Source organism: Coenobita brevimanus, chromosome 33 (genome assembly GCF_032717465.1).
Source record: "Coenobita brevimanus isolate Jiangsu-jjx chromosome 33, ASM3271746v2, whole genome shotgun sequence".
Lineage (NCBI taxonomy): Eukaryota > Metazoa > Arthropoda > Malacostraca > Decapoda > Coenobitidae > Coenobita > Coenobita brevimanus.
The window spans coordinates 38,847,005-38,870,486 of record NC_136986.1 but is presented as its reverse complement, the minus strand read 5'-3'; the positions used below and the strand labels follow the sequence as shown (position 1 = coordinate 38,870,486).

At 42.9% G+C, this 23,482-nt stretch overlaps 1 protein-coding gene across 1 annotated transcript in view; it reads right to left on the bottom strand.

Annotated features, from left to right (window-relative positions):
* Positions 1–23,482, bottom strand: part of LOC145395861 (facilitated trehalose transporter Tret1-2 homolog) — a 61,753-nt gene that overhangs the window by 10,739 nt on the left and 27,532 nt on the right. Inside the window, exon 4 of the mRNA XM_080269387.1 lies at positions 8,715–8,844. Coding sequence (XP_080125513.1) covers positions 8,715–8,844 — 130 coding nt within the window. The remainder of the gene's footprint in view (positions 1–8,714; positions 8,845–23,482) is intronic.

The following is a 23,482-nucleotide window of genomic DNA, read 5'->3' as shown; positions in this document are numbered from 1 at the left end:
CATCAGCAAGAGGACACTGCAAAAAACTGCATAAGAAGAGAGGTGATAAAGACGTAAGGAAATTCAGTTTCCCAAACAGAGCAATTGATCAATGGAATGCACTACCGAATGAAATAGTGTGTGCCAAAACAATTCACAAATTTAAGGATATGTACGATAAATATGGTTTAAGACACGGGACAGTACGAGCTTGACTCATTCCTGTAAAGATACAATTAGGTAAGAACAATTAGGTAAGAACACATACACACACCACCTGAAGAGCTTCACACCACTGCACTCCCATCAATCATGGTCGTTATCACCCACCACCCTACCCTGCTCTTGCCTTTAAGTCAGGTCATCTGTCTCTCTTAAATAAAGATTTACAAATATAATAACGCATAATGCATGCCTCATTAATATACGTAAAATGCCCGCCGCTGGACCACCCACCCCGCCACCCACCACTCCACCACTGGGCCACCACCACCCCACCACCCCAGGAAGATACAACGGGGGGGCTAATGACCCAGGGCAAGAGGGTCACCCACCCACCACTGACCTGTGCCCCTTTTCCCCGCAACTGCCCCGACACCAGGTGAACCAGGATCGGAGACAACCTCACAGGCGGGCCAACCATCGACAGCAGTGGGGTGGGACTGAGCAAGAATCAGTCCCTAGTAACATTTTGGCGATGGCCATAGTTACACCCCTCAAGGGCAGGAGGACCTTCAGTGAGCCACGAGGTGTCCCTACCTCTGCCACGTCCAGGGTAAGAGGCCCTACAGTGAGCCATGAGGGAGTAATACCCTCTGCCACATACACAGTGATCCACGAGGGAGCAATACCCTCTGCCACGTCCAGGGCAGGAGGCCCTATAGTGTGCCACGAGGGGTCAGTACCCTCTGCCACTCCAAGGGCAAGAGGCCCTAGTAGAAAGCAAAAAGTGGGTCCCAGGGTAAAGCAACCTGGAGCTACGGCTGTGACAAAGACAGGAGAGAGAGTCGCCTCTGTGCTGCTCTCCCTGTATGTAGGAGAGGACATGGTCTCCGTGTGCACTCCACCTTCCGCGTTCCCCTGTGGGAATAGCTTGACACCACCCGGGAGAGTTGCCCCGAAGGTGTCACCAGAGTGGAGGCAAAGTCTGAGACCGGACCTGCCTCCCACTCCTGGGAGATTCTTGTCTTCTCCAGGCACCAGCAGGAGAAGAGGCCGCAGCCCAACCCTGACGGCGAGTCCCCTGGCAGACCACCGCAGCCCCAGGACCCCCAGGTAAGCCCAGCAGCCTACAGGTGAGGGTAACACTGACCCCCTCACCCCGCGGAGCCACCGACGCCAGACCCGCCTCCTCCAACTGTTTGGCCCCAGCCCTGAGGGCCACCTCTCAGGTCGAGGCCCCCAGACAGGCGGGCCTCCCTGCACCCCACCGACGAGATCCTGAGGTAAGGGTCTACCTTCAGGTCGAGGCCCCCAGACAGGAGGGCCTCCCTGCAACTCACCGATGAACCGGACCCGGACAGTGACTCCCCTGCGGGTAGTGTGTTGCCCGCCACAGGCAGAGTCCCCCCTGAGGTCCTCCCCCTCGAACAGTGACAGAGTGAATTAACCCAGGAAACATGGGTAAATCAGTGACGCCCCTTAGATCTAAGTAAACCCGAGAAAGAGGAACAGTGAACAGTGACAGAGTGACATAGTGTGATCCATAGGAAACCAGCAGCTAATGTTATTTAACCCAACAAACTCACTTGTCCCTTAAAGGAAAGTAATTCAATAATAATAAGTAAAGTACTATCGCCCTCCAGAATAAAGGAACTTCCCGTAAGTGTGAATGACAGGTGCGCAGGAGAACCAAACCCTGAGAAGAGTGTCGCCACGGCTAGTTAACTGAGTCGAGTGTCATGATCCACACCCTTCCTTTCTTATAGTAATATTCCTCCCCCAGACTCTTAATCTTGTGTATTCCTCTTGCTACTGTGAATATAGATATTTTGGGTTTTAATGAAAGACGATCATCCACACTTATAGAACCAAAGCCATTGTTATATGTGATCATATCGTGTGTTGAGTACAGTTGTATCTCGTGTCATCCCAACCTAACTCTGTCCCTGTATCCTATATCCTAAATATCACTCTGTATCATATTGTAACGGTTTTAGAATTAAGGCAATAGATGTGTTAAGGTATACTGCCTAGTTTTTATGTCCTGTTCCTTTGTTGGTGCTTTATTTCCAGTCTGGAAAGAGGACCCCGCTCAGTTGCTAGTGTTTTTAGGGCGAGGAGTCGACCTAAAAACACTCGGCATAACAATATGTATAAGGCAAGTGCTATTGAGAGAGAGAGAGAGAGAGAGAGAGAGAGAGAGAGAGAGAAATGGGGGGTAGGGGTGGGGGGCAGGAGAGGGAGCTGGAGGGGTGGGTGGAGCCTACTGACCAACATCACGGAACCCTTGTCCGTTTCCTCGTCATGAAGGAGGGACTGTAGCATCACTTGTCAGGGACAAGTGCCTTATTTCTCCACATTTGGTAATGCACTATATCACCGAAAATTAGGGCATGGTGTGCAACAAGCTCTGCCAGAAATTCATACTGATCCAACTGTTTGTTGATAAGTTATTCCCGAAGAACAGTGGGTCATGGCCTCTGAAACCTAGAGTAGTGTTATACTAGGTGTTTTAGGGTCAGCTTCCCGTTCCTTGAACGCCTAGTGTACAGCTGGGTTCTCTTTCTAGACCGGAGCTTAGACAAATACGAGTGAGGCAGGACACAAAAACTCAAGGCAACAACCTTACACGTGTATTGACTAATTCTATATGTGGAACAGGTAAATGTCACAACAACAGGAATCTGGGTAATTATGTCATATGCAAGTATGTGAGGAGTAGACTGTAGCACCAGTCGAACAGGGCAGTACTCCCGAGGTTGATGGCAAGCTGGTGATAGGGAGAGCTGGAGCTCCCGTTTCACCAGCCCTCAGGACTTGATCCTGACCATCTCCCTTTTCTGAACATTTTCAGTGAATTCATTTACACAGAGAGTAGGCCAGCATGCTCTCATGATACCTCTACCTTCAACTGTCTACACCACACTACATGCGCATAACATATCACACCTTCTATTCACATCTTTAGTAATGGCCGCTGCAATCTCACAATCAAATGAGGTGGTATCTCGGATTGCCACCACCGGCAGGGTAGGGCTGGAGGCACAGGGTCCTCCCGGTCGCTATCAAGCGACTGTGCCAGCAGCGACTGTTGCTATTTCCGGAAAAACTCGTCGGCGAAGAGGTGACGGTGTGGCCTTATTCTTTACCAACATCCGCGGCCTTACCACGAATTTAAACTCAGTTCATTTTTTCCTTCAGTCCATATCCCCTTTGGCCCTTTTCCTCACAGAACCACAAATCTCACCCTCTACCGATATATCTCCATTTTGTTTTCCCGGTTACCATCTCCTTACAAACTTTCGAAACAAGGGCGGCACCTGTTGTTATATCAAATCCCAATATGCAGTTGATACTATTTTAAACTTCACTTCATCCAGTTTTGATTACTCATTATATAAATTAAATTGCCAAAACATTACCAAATATATCTGTGTAGTTTATCGTTCCCCCAATGCTTCTTCGGAACCCAGTGTATTTGATTCCATATCCACTCAGTTGAGTAACCTTGACCTTGCCCTTGGCAATGAAATTACCATTTTGGGTGATTTTAACATACACAATGTTGAATGGCTATTGCATTCTGCCCGGACTGACGACGCTGGTCTAGAATGCGAGCTATTTGCGGAATCGTTTAATCTCACCCAGTTGGTAAAGCAACCAACCAGAATACCTGATAACCCTGACCATAATGCCCATCTCTTGGATTTATTCTTGACAAATAATCCAGATCAATACAGGATAGAGGTACTGTCACCACTTGGATCCTCTGACCACAATCTCATCAAAGCCTCATTAGTTAACCCTCCTACACCTCCCATTCCGAACCTGTCAGGGTGACCCGATGGCACTTTGACAGGGCAGACTGGGATGGATTTAGAAATTATCTTGCTGATGTTCCATGGCAGTCTTTCTTCTCTAGTGATCCCAATTCTACCCAGTCCCACATTTGTGACTTAATACTAGCTGGTATGGATTTATTCATACCAAGTCAACAATTCACTAAAAGATCAAACTCTCCAAAATGGTTTGATGGCAATTGTGCCAGAGCAACAGCCCAAAAGTCATTAGCATATAACTCTTACTTAAAATCAAAAACACCTGAATCACTCTCCCAATTTAAAATTGCTAGAAATCATGCAAAAGCTGTATTAAATCTATCTAAATCAAACTTTCTTCAAAAGCAAGCATCAAAACTACTTAACAACCCTAATGACAATAGAATATTCTGGTCAACTCTTAATTCTTTCAATAATAACTTTAACAAGTCATCTTCCATTCCCCCACTAAAATCTTCAGATGGCAATATTACAAAATGACCCACGTGGGAAAGCAGATATCTTTGCTAGTACCTTTGCAAGAAACTCTACCATAGATGATACCAGCCAGAATGTCTCAGTACTGGAACTTGATTCTCCCGAAATTGCCCCACTTAAAATACAGACAAGATTTGTAAAATCCATCCTAGACAATTTACCTACCAACAAAGCTCAGGTCCAGATGGAATTCCGCCAATTGTTTTGAAAAAGTGTTCCCCCTGAACTTGCCTCTGTCCTAGCTAAATTATTCAGACTATGCATACGTACTTCTTTATTCCCAAATTCATGGAAAGAAGCCAATATCCACCCAGTTCCGAAGAAAGGAAGTTCGTCTGACCCCTCCAATTACAGACCAATAGCTATCACATCTTCTCTTGGTAAGGTATTTGAAACTTTAATTAATAAGCATATTGTTAAACATCTTGAATCCAACAACTTAATTAATGATAGACAATACGGTTTTCGCCACGAAAGATCCACCATTGACATACTCAATCTCTTAACTCATACCATCCATCAATCAATAGATCTTTTTGGAGAAACTCATGCAGTAGCTCTTGATATCTCTAAAGCTTTCGACAGAGTATGGCACCGTTCCCTGCTGTCCAAACTCCCTTGCTATGGACTAACGTCTTTTGTTCCTTTGATTTCTTCTTATCTTAGTGACAGGAAAATAAGAGTAAAAGTAGATGATGTATATTCGAATTTCCACTCAATTAACGCCGGCGTGCCGCGGGGATCAGTTCTGGCGCCAACCCTATTTCTGGTTCATATTAATGATCTCTTATCTGTCACTCACAATCCCATTCACTCATATGCAGATGACTCAACACTACATAGTTCATTCACACTCAGACATCCATTTACAAAGTCTAATATCTCTACCTCTCAACTCAATACAGCCATCTCCATAAATGAAGATCTATCTACAATCAGTGAATGGGGACAAAACAACCTTGTCTCTTTTAATGCTAGTAAAACTAAATATATACAGTTTACCAATAGACAGATATTGCCAGACTCGTACATTACCTTCAGTGCTACTAATATTCCCATCTCCAAAAGTATTGAAGTTCTTGGTGTCTCACTTAACAGTGCCCTCAGCTGGACCTCTCATGTCAGATCACTTGCTAAAACCGCCTCAAAGAAACTTGGATTATTGTACAGAGTCCGTAACTTCTTCGCCGATGAGCAGTTAGCTATAATTTATAAGAGTCATGTGCGCTCTCAGCTTGAATATTGCTCACCCTTGTGGAATGGTTGTGGAGAGGTTGCATTAAGGCAACTAGACAAAATTCAGAATAAAGCTGTTAGAATCATTAACAACCCTGCCATTACATATAAACTACCTCCCCTGCAAGTAAGAAGGAATGTTGCCTCCCTTGCATTATTTTACAGATATTTTTTTGGCAAATGCTCAGACGAAGTTGCGTCCATGGTGCCACCTCTCCATGCCTTCCCTCGTGCTACACGGGCATCTGGTAGCGCTCATGACTGGAATGTCACTCAACCATATTGCAGAACTTCTGCCTATCAGAATTCTTTCATTCCCCGAACTGCATCTCTCTGGAACTCGCTTCCCCAGAGTTGTTTTCCTCCAAATTTCAACCTACAACTCTTCAAGTCTAACTGTTACAGATATTTTATGAACAGAGGACACCAGTAATCTGGTGTATGGATTATTTTTTTTTCTCCATTTGTTTTTCCTTCCTCCGTTCTGTTATTAAAAAAAAAAAAAAAAAATCGTGGACAGTAGTGCCACGTAGGATACTATTTAGACAATAGTTCAGGATAGCGGGTGAACAGCACAACGAACAGCGTTTGCAGTCTTTCGGGGAGGGGAAAAGATGACTGTCACTTGGAGGGAAATATAAACTGTGTTTGGGCTGGGCAACTGATTCACAGGTCTTGCAGTGCAGAGGAATTACACTATGAAGGCCGAGTCTGATGTTCACTGAAATCACTGCACTCTTATTAGATCTTTCTTCTTACTCTTGTTATTTCGCTATCTGCCCAAATCGTAACTATCACACATTACTAGGCCTTGGACTTAGATTCCCTCGGCTAATACACTGCCCGATATTCAAGTCACTATTACACTGTCACTGTCACTCACTGTCGATGGGGCGGTGGCATGGTTAGTGGGGGGGGCGGGCGGCGGGGAGGACTCACAGCCCAACACCTGATGGGGCTGAGTCCTGCCTGTGGCCTCTGTATCTGGTGGCCACGGGGTCACTTGCAGGGGCGTCCTCTCTCGCCCGTGGCTGTGGGCGGCGAAGGGCCCTGCACTGTCAGGGCTGGGAGTTGGTGTGCGATCCTTAGGGCTGGGGCTGAACAGCCTCCTGAAGGCTCGCTTAAGCGCCTGATGGAGGACGAGGGTCGTCTGCGTCGGGGTGGGGAGAGGCCTCACCCGGGGGTCCTGGGGGCAGCCTCAGGGGCCCGGTGGCTGTGGTCTCCTGCTGTCTGGGACGCCGTCAGGAGTGAGCTGCGACATCGGCCGTCATCAGAGTTTGTCAGGTAGGGTCCCTCTGGAGCCGGCTGGGTGGAGAACAAGCCTGGGGATAGCACAGGGCCTCTCCACAGGTCCTCGGGACTGGGACCCTCCTCCTGGAGGTTGTCACGTTGTGGGGGTGTGGCAGCACCTGACGAAGGAGCGGCTTCTGGCCATCTCCTGCTGTAGGGCCCGGCTGCTGGCCATGGCCTTTTAGGGGCGCGGCTTCCGGCCATCGCTGAAGCCTGGCTACTGCCCGTGGCCCGTGAGGGGGAGAGGCTACTGGCTGTCTCCTGAAGGAGGGGTGAGCGGCTACTAGCCGTCTCAGAGGCACTATCAGAGTGGCTACCGGCCGTCTCAGGGGCACCTTGGCTGTCTCCTGACAGGTGGGAGGGGCTACTGGCTGTCTCCTGAGAGAGGGGTGAGTGGCTACCGGCCATCTCAGGGGCACCTTCAGAGCGGCTACCAGCCGTCTCCTGACGAAGGTGGGAGCGGCTACCGGCTGTCTCCTGAAGGAGGGGTGAGCGGCTACTGGCTGTCTCAAGGGCACCTTCAGAGTGGCTGTCGGTCGTCTCCTGACGAAGGCAGGAGTGGCTACTGGCTGTCTCCTGAAGAAGGGGTGAGCGGCTGCAGGCCATCTTGAAAAGGGCGTGGCTACCGGCTGTCGCAGGGGTGCTGCCTGGAGCTATAGGAGTAGCTCCACCCCAATCCTGTCGAGGGTCAGCTCGCCCACAAGGTAGTTGCGGTTTCCTGCAATGGTGGCGGCGGGTGAGTTCTGGGTCATAGGGGCACGTGGCCCAGGTGGACTTACGTCCCTCTCGCTCTGAGCTGGACCGAGCACTGTCTGCCCCTCTGTAGGCTCCTTCTGGGGGTGTCATATCGCCCCTGGAGCCTGTATCCGGCATTTTACCAAGTGTACTACATGAAGTGAGTTGAGTGCACGACATTCAGTTTTTCGTCAGTGAACAGTCAGTGAGTCTGGTAGTGAGAGTAATCAGTGCAGGATGGGATAGTAATGAGTCAGTGAGGAGTCAGTGAGGAGTCAATGAGCAGACAGTGAGTGAGTAATGAGTGAGGGACAATGTTAACATGCGAGAGATAAGCCAGTGTTTTGCGACAGTACCTCAGCTGTACTTGAAGTGTTCAGCTGCCTCTGATTAACCACCTCATCTGTCTACGTGTCATTCTCGACGTATCAGCAGAACTTTACGGTGTAACAGTATTAACCTAACTAACAAACTAACCTAACCTCATACTTAGAAAACAAGCCTAACCTAACCCAGACTTCCCAGGATAAGAAAAAAGTGCAAAAACAGTACACAGAACGGGAATGAGTGACGAGTTAGATAAATGCAATAAAGAAAATGACACAACAGAAAGCTGAAGGGGGTTATGCTCCTTTGTGTGTTACTTGTGTTGTTTGGCAGATATACAAATGAAGAGAAAGAAGCAAAGAAACATAGTTAACTCTAAAGAACTAGATAGACAGAGGACGACAAAGGCCTTATTCTCATCCATTAAGAAGCTCCCTGACACCTTTTCCTAAGCGATTTATTTTGCTTATTACAACCTATTGTCCTATTCTGCGTTATGTAAATCCTTCCAATATCGCGACACTCAGCATGAATAACACACAAATGGCTATTAACCAGCCATATTAAAAAATAAATCGCTAAGGAAGAGATGTTAGGGAGCTTCCTTACGTGACGAGAATATGGGAAAAACCAAGAGGCGAACATAAACAACTTAAATGAAGTGCTCACCGAACCACGTCTTCTGCACGGTGGTCAGTGGCACACCAGCGTCCTCCCATCGTGCCAGGGCCACGGCGGGGTAGGCGTAGATGGTGCCGTTTGATAATCCAGAAAGAGATGCCACCATGGACATCACACACTGGGGGGAGAGGCAGAGGTGGACCGAGGATAATGTGAGTGATTAGCATATGTGGGAGAAGGTGTTTGATGCCTGTACAGTTTGGAAGACGGACAGGTGGAGCGAGAGCAAGTTGAAAATACTGTACTTTTTTTTTTATCCTCCATCTGACAAAGTCAGATGAAGGTATTGTTATCACTGGGTTCAATAGGTGTCCATCCGTAGAGTTGGACGGGAGGGTGGCAGGGCGGCTGGCCGGGTGAAGAGATTTCGTTTCTGGGCCAGAACTCAGAAAGTATTCACTATAGTTCATGAAATTTTGCATAGTTATGTGTCTTATAGTGAACTGGTGCCTTTTGATACGTAAAATGCTGCATCTTAAGTATTTTTTTTTTTTAATAATGAAAAAATAAAAAAAACCATTTTTTTCCAGAAATTTCAATGCGACCTGTGCAAAAAATCTGAAAGGCCCAGGTTATGTGTCCTCAAGGTGTTCCTCTTAAACTACATTTAAAGAAAAAGATTGGGTGGTGGTGAGGGCCGTTATGCGCTTGGTTAGGTGTGCAGGGAGGTGGGGGTATGTGCTTGGTCAGATGGAGGGTTGCAACAGCATAGTGTTGCCTATGTTTTTACTTTAACTTGGCTCAGATTTTCATACTTTTACATCTTATTTCACGTAGTTCAGTGGCAGAAAAAGACAATACCTTCCTCCCAGCACTTCTTTGCGACTTACAACATTTCTAGTGTTGATCTATTGCTATGACTCAGCATTCAAGGTGAGAGAGATGACAATTTTAGGCCAGGTTAGAGTAAAAAGAGTATAGGGAGGTGTATGGTAGTGAGATAACCAGAGAAAATAATAAGTGATAGGCTTAGAATGAGGTGACTAGACGAAGTATGGGAGCACACAGGAGAAGCTGTAAGAGATGGATTGTTGAAAGGAGAGGCAGACCGAGAACGACGTGAGGAGAGGGGAGGGGGATGAAGGGGTCAAAGGGCATAGAACCTAGAAAATAAATAGGAGTGATGGGGAGGAGAATGAAAGGGTGAAAGGGCATAGAAACTAGAAAATCAAGGCTGGAACTTTACGATCTCTTGTTGTGTGAGTGTAATATTGCACAGCTAATGATGATGCAGTTCCTGAGGTAGGGTCTGTACTGCATGGAGGGAAGTGCAGTAGGATGGTAGGACACTGGAACTTTGAAAATCTACTGGCATCACATTTATAAAGAGTCTATTTTATGTAAAGTAGGATGACCAAAGGTGGCTTGGTTACTGAGATCTGCTAGTCAAAAGATGGCATTTACAAGCTGTGATGTGTTTGAGTGGCGAGGGGGCCCCAGATCCATGAAAGTTTAATAGAGTTTACCTTTATAATTCATATGCTGAGTGTGTACAGCCGAAATCAAAAGTTCTGTTGTCTCTTCTGCTATCTGTCCAGGGGCTTTGAGAATCAGTAAACTTTGTCCATGGTAACCTATACTGATCATTTTACCTGGCTACAGATCAGTGTCATCAGTCTCATCTGCTGCAGATTCACCATACTGATTTTCACCATGGAGGGAGAGGCAGGAGAGATGACAGAACTTTTGATTCTGACTGTACAACTGTACAGAAAAAGGTGGCGTGGTTGCCGAGATATGGTGTCCACGAACTGTAATGGTATGAGGGGATGAAGGAGGCCTAAAACCTTAAAAATCAACTGGCTTGACCTTCACTATAGACTTATTTTGTGTGTGAAGTAGGAGAACCAGAGGCGGCCCAGTTACTAAAAGAGATCATTCCCAAACTGGTGCACTGGGAGAACATGGGGACAGGGAGGGTTAGAATTGTTCAGACACATGAGTTTTGCTGTGTGGAAGTAGTAGTAGTAGTTGTTGTTTCCTACGTAGTCTGGCCGAAAACAGCCCAGATCTCGGGCCCCGTGAGGGGCCGGGGTTGCGGTGGTTTGGCCCCCATGCTGTCCTCCTCCTCTGCTTCGACAGCCTTTGGGGGGTAGACCCACGGCGATGACGCCACTCAGGTCTGGCGTGTGGAAGTGATAGATACTGCCTCGGGACAGTGGGGTGGTACACCCTTTTTACTCTAACCTGGTCTAATATTACCTTGTCTTTATCAAGAATACTGAGGTATATCAAGACGTTAACCCTATAGTATGATGCTGGTCACGAAGGAGTGGTATGGAAAGAATGTAGAGCCGTAGTATTGCCTTATTTCCCACTGAGCTAAGGGTAAGTACCAGTAATTTAAGGATGAAAATGAAGCCCAAATGAAGATAAATGAACTACAGGAATAGGGGGGGGGTACTGCCTATACTATTTTTACTCTAACTTGGTCCAGAATTTCGTCCTTTGTCAGCTATTTTCAGGTTAGGGCAATTGAGGAAGAAAGACAATATAGTGTATTTCTTTCACAAGCGGTGATGAGCGTTTAAAAACCAGTCTTTGTTACACATCCCACCACCACCAGAGACAGACGCCATCTTACAACGCCATTACTGTCACAAAGTTTCCCATATCGATGCCAATATATTTAAATCTGTACTGTACTAGGACTCTACATACTCTCCATAGCAACATTTGGTAACTAGCTCCACATTTTAGTGCTGATTTGTTGGTAAGCTCAGCAATTATTATGGAAGGGTGGCAATTTTAGGCCAGGTTAGAGTTAAATAAGCAAATCACTGTGTTTTCCCATATGCGCCATTTTGAGTTACGCCTATCTGTTATGTTTTTTCCACAAGACTATTGCATGTGCAGGATTACACAACAAAAGATAGGCTGGTTATTAGGCATGGTGTCCACAAAACAGTAAATTGATGGGGAAGAGGACCCTAGAATATTGAAAAATTAATAGGCTTCACCTTTGCTAGAGGATCGTATCAAACCCATCCATTTCGAAAACCACCCATAAGATTATATAAATTATCTGGTATTAGCAAAAAAAAAAAAAAAGTATATGCTTGAATAGGTTACCCATTCAATCCCGTAACGTCATTCAATCATTTATTTATTTTTGTTACCACTTGACTTTATTCAGGGCAGGTGAGACTTCGAGCCAAAGGGATGGACATGTGTTTTTCGGTAACCCCTTCAGTACAACAGGCCTTTTCTATCTTAAGCAGAGTCGCATGGAGACAGCAATACACCCAAATAATAGATCATGAGTGTCAAGGGGTTAATGGGGTGTTCTATTATTTATCTATTTTCACCTGAGGGGACTGGGTCACTGGCACACACAAACTACTAACTCGTGGTTGCAGAAAATTTAGTGGGCTCTTGTTATAAGGAAGGAGTGATTCTCTTTCGTTACTATGCTCTCCTTTTTTATATATTTTTTTATGTATTTTTTACAGAATATGAACAGAGGAAAGAAAAACAATTAAAAAAATCCCATACGCCAGATTACAGGTGTCCTCCATTCATAAAAAAATCTGTAACAGTTGAACTTGAGCCGCTTGTCCTAAAATTCCCGTCTCTCCATCTTGAATACTGAGTTGTAACAAGAGATTAACATTGGAAAAGGATGCTAGTCACCAAGAAGTGGTAAGGAAAAGATGTGAAGCCGTAATATTGGCCTAAAATCTCTCCATCAACACGAGATTAACAATGAAAAAGGATGCTAATCACGAAGAGGTGCTATGGAAAAGATATGGAGACGTAACACTGGCCTAAAATTGTCATCTCTCCATCTTGCATACTGAGTCGTCATAAGAGATTAACATCGAAATAGGATAAGAGTCATGAAGATGTAGAGCCGCAGTATCGTCTCTTCCTGCCAGCGAACCACGTGAAATAAGCCCCAAAAGTACAAAAATCTGGGCCAAGTTGAAGTGAGAGACCTATAGGCAGCGTATCCACGGAGAAACACATCTTAAAATTTTCTAGCATCCCTTTCCCTTACCTGGCATCCGATTTCTTAACTTTGGCAGGCGTGTAAGTAAGTATATCTAAAAATAATACCAATAAATAAGGCAAATGTATAGGCTACCCGTCTAGCAACAAACTCTCCACTCTTTTCTGTCAACCTCTCTAATGCAAGAGTTAACCGTTACTCCCAGTCCTTCAATTATGCAACAAGTCAACTCTGGAACTGTCTCCCCCTGGCTGTATTTCCTACATCCAATGATCTCCAGTCTCTGAAACGCAGTGTGTCCAGGCATCTCGAAACAAACGTATCTTGAATTTGGCTCTCTTTTGTATTGTTTATGTTTTTTCTTGGGAGGAACGGTTTGCGGATTTCTGGCCTTTGGTACCTTCTTCTTTGCATTAAAACACACACACACACACACACACACACACACACACACACACGATCAGGCCCTTGTGATAGAGCAAGGATACCTGTTGCTTGATTGGTGTGTGGATGATTACGTGGCCATTTACAATGAACGAGTTTGTTGTGTATTCGTCCACTTATGCATCTTCTCTTTCCCCTTTTTTCCGAGTCCTCTCTCATCCCATCTTTAAGTGCGAAAAACTCATGATGATGATGATGATGATGATGATGATGATGATGATGATGTTGGCTGACGATGATGATGATGATGATGACGGACGATGATGATGATGACGATGGACGATGATGATGATGATGATGGCGATGGACGACGACGATGATGATGATGATGACGATGGACGATGATAATGATGACGGATAATAATGATGATGATGATGAAAAACTGACTAGGGCTCCATTTCCCTCTCGTCCCTGTTCCATAGCGATTCATTTAGCATAGTACGCCCTAAACATTCTCTTTGGTTATTTACGTCGCTTATATATCGAAAACGTTTGGACCAATAACATACAAGAAGATACGGAGGTCCAAAGGAATAAATCGCTAAGGAAGGGGTGTTATGGAATTCTCCCCAGCAACTTCCAATGCTACCGCTACCCTGAGATCCTGTCTGTCCTCTCAATGGTACAAGGAAGAGGGAAAACAGAATAAGAGAGATATCAGAATGTGTTGAGGGACGAACAGAGATTTTTTATGAGTGGTAGGGGATGTGGATCAAATATTTATAGTGAAAAGAAGGCGGAAAATGGAAGTATAAAGAAGGAAGGAAGGAAGTAGAAAAAGGAAAGAAAGGAAGTAGAGAAAAGGAAGGAAGGAAGCAGAAAAAAGGAAGTAAAAAGAAAGAAGTAAGGACAGTTAGAGAGCGATGGCATGGTATGTGTGGATCAAATATTTACAGAAGGACAATGAGGAGCAAGCAGGTGAGAAGGACGGTAAGGTATATATGGGATTTACGGATCTGAAGAAGCGTAAACAAAGTGGATATGGGAATTATAGAAGGCGCTGTGTATGTATGGTTGGATGGAATACGGCTGAATGCTGAGAATAGTTTTCGTGATGGTAGTGAAGCTTATGTTTTGAGGGTATGGATGCAGGAACGAAAGTATACGATATCAGAAGGACGTGAGGGTGTACTTTCTCTCTGACCCCACCTGTCTGAGGAAGGGACGGGCGGCAGGTGTGCAGTGGTTGTTGATGCTGAGGTTGCATTCTGAAGGCAGACTTTGGGGACCCTCTCCGTTTATCTCTAAGCTGCCCTGGGAAAGAGAGATGTGTGAGTGCAAATCATCATCATCATCAACATCCTCCTCCTCCTCATTATCATCATTGTGCAAGATGTGGAGCGCTCACCACCTACTTGATACATAGATACACCTTCCTCTGCGCTGAGTGATGAGACAGAATTATCATTATTACAGCTCTGAAGTTAAAAAAAAATCCAGCTTCGTGGTAAGGAAAAAAGAATATTGCCTCTGTATTCCCTGCTTGCCAAATGTAGAGAAGGGAAGGGGGTAGCGTGCATCAAGGACCACTTAATCTTATCTCCTTCATATAAGATAGCCACATACCTCGGTTCAGTGCCTACCCAGGGCCGTGTAGGGTTTATTATTGCCACAGTTCAGTCACCACAAGCAGTATGGAAGATCTGGCAGTATTTACACCTTCAAGAAACACCGAATTGAAGTCTGTTATTTTACACACCCTCTCAGTTTCGGGGAAGATTATGTGTCTCGTTTCCAATCTGCAAGCGATTTATTTATTTATTTATTTTTTTTCACAGAGGAGATTTTTTTTCAAACTAGGAAGGTTAAATAAAGCCTTCGATAACCTCTTCAGTGCAAAAAGTCTTTCCTTGGGTAATTCACTCGTACGGTGATAAAAAATAATTAATAAAACAGTAAATAATCACAATAGTAAGGGAGTTAACAGAATTTGACAACAGTCTTAATTACGGAAGGAAGTGATATAATTTGACTTCAACTCTAATTACGAAATAATGTGATAAAAATTGACAACTCTAATTTTTTGTCACGGCCATACTTGAAAAACCGATGCACTAGAAAATATCGCTCACGTTTAAATTTATGGAACGTAAGGGGTAGCAATTCTGATTTTTTCATGTCTTCAGAACGACGATGCATCTCTCCCTCCCTCCCCCCCTTTCTCTCTCTCTAGGTTTTAACAATTGGAGTGGTATAGGCTGCCTGCGACATTTCGTATATATATTAACCAATAGAATAAATCAAGCTGTTCTTGAAAGTTTGTTTGAGATGGAGGGTTGGAGTGGAGAGGTATACGAGAGAGGGGCGTGTGAACTGGGAACAGGACAGTGAAATGGCTTTGGACAGGGCGACATGGAGGCGATTTGTCTGTGGCCACCCCTTAAGGGATTGAGGCTTTTGGCAATAGACAGACAGATGGATAGCCAACCTAATGGGATCGTGCCATGACTGTCAGGACTACATATTATATTTACAAATCATAATAGGTAGATAGATAAATAGATAGATAGAAGCAGGGAGTCAGATGATGAGAGGTGTTGTGTCTGCGAGAATCGAGCAGTGCTAAACATGCTTACACACTCTGACGCGAGGAATGCTTGATAGGCACACGACAGCGTCTAGTGGCCATATACACACATACACACATGCTCACACACAGGCTGCGAGAACTTTCCATCCACGAGGAACACACGTGACACATCCCTGCTACACCAGAATTTAGGAAAGAGAGCTCAGACGGAGATTAGCCACAGAACAGGCAAGAGAGAAGTAAACAGGCCTCAGAGGAGACAGGTGACGGGAGAAGGGCTTGGCAATTTGAGAGAGAGAGATGGCGAGACAGGGAGGTAGCTACCCGGGACTTATACTCGTTCCGTGTGAGAGACTTGTTAATATTTCCAAGACAAATAAAAATAGTCCCATACTATTCTTTACATCTCCTGTCACTACATGACAAATGGGGAAGCTACTACAAGATATAAAAGCCACTCGACCACAAGTCTAGAATATATATATATATAACTCAACTACAACTGAAGCACAAAGAACCACAAAGTATTTTATGACACAAAGTCATTTATGACATTTGGTGGCAGCGGTGGGATACGAACCTCGTCTACGAATCAACATTAAATTCCTACAAAAAAATATCAAGATTGAAAACAAGAATATCTATCTCTCAAGATTAGCTTCAGTTCTACAGTGAATCCCTACAAAATACAGCCTACAATGCAAATGGTCTACAAGTCTACGAAACAACTCTATAATCTTCACGTAACTTCAAGCAGCAACAAGAAGAATATAAAACGAAGCAAGTAAAGAGGAGGAAAAACCAAAGCAACAAGCACACCACTCTCTCCCACCTGACCCAGAGGTCAAGACACGCAGCAAAACATCTAGTCCATATTCACAACTCGTCTTACTCACCCGTCTTCACTCAATTTACTCATCGCTACTCATTCACTCACCACAGCTACCAGAGTGGGAAGCCGACGTCACCATGTGCTAAGACGACAACACGTTAATCAACCCGCGAAGGACAACGCTATCACCACGTGCAACACCACTCACACCATTTCCTCCACGGTAAAAATTAGTGAGTTACATAGTTACTTCATTTATACAATACACAGTGATAGACAATAAGCTTCTGCACAAACATATAAAACGTGCTGTATAGTTACAGCTTAAATACACATACTTACTTCAGTTATCTGCATAACTCAAACACTAAATAATCACCAACAATAAATATTCTACACTGTATATATTCATTCATTTATTATAACATTTATTTACTACCAACGAGTGTTACCATTTATACCTACATAAAATACGTGTTTCATACATACAACTATACATTATTACATCTACAAAGTGATAAAGAAAATATACCATCACAGTTACTCAGTGAGCAATTAAAAGAACTGTATTTAACATTTATTAATTAAAACTACCTAGTGGAAACAGACAAATTAAGTTACAAGGTAAACTTGAGAAAAAAAAAATGGCCAACACAAATGACGTTAGCAAGAGCGAACATCTTCAACACAATCGTGAAGACAATGATTTCCACACAGTGCTGACACACATATTACCCATGATAGGTACAGGTGAACAACAAGTCAGTGTGTATAGTTAATACTGTATATATATATATATATTTATATATATATATATATATATATATATATATATATATTTATATAAAATAACAAAATATGGGACTATATAATATCATTTTCAGTAATACCTGTGCAATATAAACTAAACTTTAACAAAGTATCCCAAGGAAATTAGCCAGTATTTATGCAACCATGAACAACATGGGGAAAGCGTACACAAGCGAAGAAAAACAAACTACAGAAAATCAATACATACAAAAAAGAAAGAAAGAAAGAAAAGTAAGAAAGAAAAAAGAGAAATAGAGTAAGATCACATAACAAACAAATGAAAATAAGTGTAATTGTTACTACCTATGTCAAAATACCACATAAACTACAAACAAAAAAGCAAATTGTTGTCTCCACAAACAAGTGGCATGGCACATCATCACTATCATCGACCGCAGCATATGTTAGGACTGCAGTTATTACAATTATGTTACTCCATATTATAATTATGTAACTACACACAATATGTACCATTTCTGTGAGTGTTGCATTAACAAGATGTAACTTTTATGTAACTTTAACTACAATAATGTACTTACAAACGATATGTAACAGTTATGTAACGACAAACGATTACATTATGTTACACTTGTTACAATTATGTAACTACAAACAATATGTACCAATTTATGTGACAGTTGCATTAACAAGATGTAACTTTTAGGTAACCTTAACTACAATTATGTAACTACAAACAATACTACAAACAATATGTACCATTTCTGTGACAGTTGCATTAACAAGATGTAACTTTTATGTAACTTTAACTACAATTATGTAACTACAAACGATATGTAACAATTATGTAACGACAAACGATTGCATTATGTTACACTTTGCCAATTAACAGTTGCATTAACAAGATGTAACTTTTATGTAACTTTAACTACAATTATAAGGCCAACACAATTATGCATTAACACAATATTTTGTAACAATTCATAAAATGTTACAATTATGTAGTACCACAATGTTAGTACAATATTATAAGTCATACAGTTATAGCACAATTCTGTATTGCCAGTATCATCATACAAGTTAGGTGAAATATTAGACATTACTAAAGTGATAACTCAAATATGTAATGTATAACCTAGCAGTATTACCATTGCACAATTATATGCGTACGTCTGTTGTACATGCACGTCTTACAAAGTGTTATACAACAACCATTGTATTTATTCAAATATGTATACAACTTGTTCAAAATGTAATATTACTGAATAATCACTATTTACTATGAATAATATATGTATACAATATTCATACAATTATGTTACTTTACAATATTGTATATTTCACTTAATTAGCTTGTAAGTTCATTATAATGTGTATGTAGTATGTATTAATATATTATGACTATTAAATGTCGATGGTATGCCATTTTCGCGCGACCGAGCAGATGTCAGGACTACATATATTTACAAATCATAATAGATAGATAGATAAGTAGATAGATAGAAGCAGGGAGTCAGATGATGAGAGGTGTTGTGTCTGCGAGAATCGAGCAGTGCTAAACATGCTTACACACTCTGATGCGAGGAATGCTTGATAGGCACACGACAGCGTCTAGTGGCCATATACACACATACACACATGCTCACACACAGGCTGCGAGAACTTTCCATCCACGAGGAACACACGTGACACACCCCTGCTACACCAGAATTTAGGAAAGAGAGCTCAGACGGAGATTAGCCACAGAACAGGCAAGAGAGAAGTAAACAGGCCTCAGAGGAGACAGGTGACAGGAGAAGGGCTTGGCAATTTGAGAGAGAGAGAGACAGATAGCGAGACAGGGAGGTAGCTACCAGGGACTTATACTCGTTCCGTGTGAGAGACTTGTTAATATTTCCAAGACAATAAAAATAGTCCCATACTATTCTTTACATCTCCTGTCACTACATGACAAATGGAGAAGCTACTACAAGATATAAAAGCCGCTCGACCACAAGTCTAAAATATATATATAACTCAACTACAACTCAAGCACAAAGAACCACAAAGTATTTTATGACACAAAGTCATTTATGACATGACTACCTTTCCCAGTTATCAATAAAAAATCTGTATAGAATTCTTCTCGCTGGAAAAGGTAATGTATTGGTAGAGTCTGCATTAAGTACAAATCTGAGAGAGACTGTAATGAAGAAAAAGTAACATAGGGTTCATGTGTGTGAATGGGAGACCAGATACGGTGAATGGATATGGGGATTCTCTACATCGCGAGTTATCTTTGTCTGCGATGTTGACTACAGCCTGACCTGTGGAATGTGAACTTTTTAATGAAGATATGGAAACCCAGTGTAGTATGGAAAATGGAGAGACTGACTAGGGAAATATCGACGAAGAGGAGGGTCTGCCATACTGTGCTGTGGAATGAGCGGTGGTTATGGGACGGATATCACCATTCTGTTTTCATCCCAGTTTGGCCTGGTGTATGTGGACTTTCACCTCTGATACACATGCTATTGGAAAACATTAATGGATTGCACAGTTACTCCAGTTAAGGATTCATTGACGTAACAACTGTAATTCATCTGCATTAACTTAGCGACAACAATAAAAACAACAAGTGGTGCCAGGCACAACAAACCTCGCCTGACAGCAGTTATTTTATTTTCAATCGTTTCTGAGTTATAGCCCTCTGAAAATCCGTGCTCTTGCGTCTGACCTTTCAAGGTCACTCATGGTCAAAGGTAATGGTGCCAAATGAAAGCCCAGATGAGACTTGCTATATCTTGATAACAGTAAATATCTCTGTCTTCGACCAATTTCGAGTTATAGTCTCTTGAATATCCGTGACCTTGAGTTTGACCTTTCAAGATCACTTAAGGTCAAGGTACCAATTAAAAACCCATATGGGACTTCCTGTATGTTGATAATAGTAAATATCTCAATCTTTACCCATTTTCGAGATGTAGCCCCCTGAATAACCGTGACCTTGAGTTTAACCTTTCAAGGTTATTTAATTATCATTATTATTATTATTTTTTTTGTGTCCGACTTTGGTCATAGGCTTCACAGCCTGCTCCCAAGGCCCAGCAGTCCTTCTACATACGATACACCTCTCTATATGTCACCACTTCGGTGCTAACACCCACCGTCCATATTGAATACATGCTAGGGCTGTCTTATACAGGACTGGTGTATTGGTATTAGCGGGGGTATTTTTACGACATGTTGGCGGGTCTTCTGGTAGATCAGTAAAGTCTGATTTCGTGAAATCCTTAAACTCTTCCCTGCCCCAGCGGGGATTTGAACCTGGGTCCAGTAGGACTGCAGGCCCATCTAGGACTTCGTATTATTAATGATAATAAATATCTTTCTTCAACCAGTTTCGAGTTATAGCCCCCTGAATATCTGTGATTCTGAGTTTGACCTTTCAGGGTCTCTCAGGGTCAAAGGTCTTGGTGCCAAATGAAAGCCTATATGGGAGTTCCCTTATGATGATAATAATAAATATATCTTCAACCGGTTACAAGTTATAGCCCTCTGCAAACCCGTGACCTTGATTTTGACCTTTCAGGGTCATTCAGTTACCTCCAAAATTTAATCAATTTCTTTTGGGACCAGTGCCTACATATCCTGAAAGTTTCATGTAATTTAATTCTGCCGTTTTTCCGTAATGTTGCTAACAAACGAAGAAACAAAAACAAAGGAACGATAAAAAACGCAATACCTCGCTGGACTCCGTCCGGGAGAGGTAATAATGGAGAAATGAAAGTTTTAGGCCAAGTTAACCCGCCCCGTCCCGACCACTTTTTCACCACTGGTACCCCCCAATCCCGACCATTTTTCGACCATTTTTTTTTTTTTGTGCTAAAACTTTCGCTTTTGGTCAGAAACAATGGTCAGTGACAAAGAAATTGTTCCCCGGGGTCCATAATTACCTTAAACAGGTATGCCTTGGTCCCACCTTGCCCCGTGTTCTCCGTAGGCGGTCTGAGCCTCTAACGTTTTCTATGGTATTATAAGTCTGGGAAACCAATGAAAGTAAGTAGATATGTATTTATTACAAACAAAAAAAACATGTGATAAAAGAGTATAATGGATTTTATACAAAAATAGAGCAGAAATAAGCATTGTACCATCGTGCGAAACGAGCAAAATCGGGCAACTTGGTCACGATGAATCGCTAACATTCGAAATTCATGATACATATCTTTTGTTTTACTTACATAATACTTCTACAATAACATTATACCATTTTACATTTTATTGAACTGTTTTTACGTATTCACAGGCCTTTTGATAACATTTAGTGTAATGTTAGCGCTTATTTACGTAGTGAGTGAACTCGCTGTGACTGTTGTTTCAACTCGTATTGTGTTTTTTCTACTTACGTAATACTTTTCTAATAATATTATACACTTTTCAACTTTATAGAACTGTTTTGAGATAATTTCAGGCCTTACGTAAATATATAGCGTAATAATAGCGCATAATAACACACACGGTGAAGTTGCTATGACCACTATTTCAACTTACAACCTATTTTTGTACTTATATAATAATTCTCCACTAACATTGCACATGTTTACACATGATATAATTGATATCACATAATTTCAGAACTTTCGATGCAACTGAGCGTCATATTAGCGCGTACTTCCACAGGGAGTGTTATCGCGATATCATTTGTTTCATCTTACACTAGTATTCAGCTTATAAAATACCTTACTACTAACATTACAACAAATTCCACTTTATATAATTCCTATGCTGTTGATTGGAGACATGAATGGCAAAGTTGGGAATGTACAAGTGGATGGAGTGGTTGGTCAGTGGGGTGTGCCAGCGGAAGTAGATGGGAATGGTAGTGCTTTGGTGGACATCTGTGCTGGTAAGGGGTTGGCAATAGCCAACACCTACTTTCGTCATAAGATGATCCACCGGTATACATGGACAGTAATAAGGAGGATGGATGGTGAACTTGTTGAACGAAAGGCAATGATAGACTACGTGTGTGTGGATGAGCGAATGAGAAGACAAGTGTTGGATGCAAGGGTGTGGAGAGGGTGGGGGAATGGAGTCTCGGACCATCACTTAGTGATGGCCAAGGTAGAGCTGCAAAGAAAGTGGTTGAGGAGGCGAAGGGGAAGACAGGAGGAAGCAGCTCCTGTGAGAAGAGTGGAGAAATTGCAAGATAGTGAGAAGAGGACAGAGTATAAGAGCATAGTGGAAGAAAGATTGGGAAGGTATGAGCTAGAGCAGATGGAAGGGGTGGAAGACGTATGTAAGATATTCACGGAAGAGATAAGCGCAGCGTGTGAGGCGGTTTGTGGAGTGAGGAGGAGATGCAAGGGTGTGCAAGGGACAGCATGGTGGAATGTTGAGGTGAAACGAGCTGTGGAACAAAAGAAGAAGGCATATGGTGAATGGTTGGCGAGTAGAGGTAGGGGAGAAGATGAGAGAGAGAAGAGAGAGGTATATGTGAGCAGGAGAAGGGAGGTTAAGAGACTGGTGAAGGAGAGTAAGAAGAAAGTGGATGAAGAGTTTGGGAGGAATCTGAGTGTGAAATGGAGGGAGAGTAAGAAATTGTTTTGGAAGGAGGTAAAGAAAGTAAGGCAGTGTGAAAGGGGAAATAGTAGGGGAGTGAAAGATAGGAATAATAGATTGTTGGTGGAGAAGAGAGAGAAATTGAGGAGATGGAAGGAGCACTTTGAGGATTTGTTGAATGTAGAGAGTGAGAGCAGTGTGAGTATAAGTGGTTGGGGAATGGCTGGGAGAAGAAGAGATGAGAGGAGGGAGGAAGAGATCAGTAGGTCGGAAGTAGTGGAAGCGATGAAGAAGATTAAGCTGGGAAAGGTCCCAGGAATTGATGGAGTGTGTGGTGAAATGCTTAGGTATGGGGGTGAGATTGTTGTGGAGTGGATATGGAAGTTGTGTAGATTGGCTTGGGAAGAGGGAAGGGTTCCAGAAGACTGGAAATCAGGTATAATTGTTCCTCTGTACAAAGGAAAAGGGGAGAGAGAAGTATGTGGTAACCATAGGGGTATTTGCCTTCTTAGTGTGACTGGTAAAATATATGGTAGAATACTCATTGATAGGGTTAGGCATATGACAGAGGAGCTAGTTGGAGAAGAACAAGGGGGATTTAGGAAGGGAAAAGGGTGTGTAGATCAGATATTTGTTCTAAGATGTTTAGTGGAGAAGTATCTAGAGAAGGGAAGGAAAGTGTACG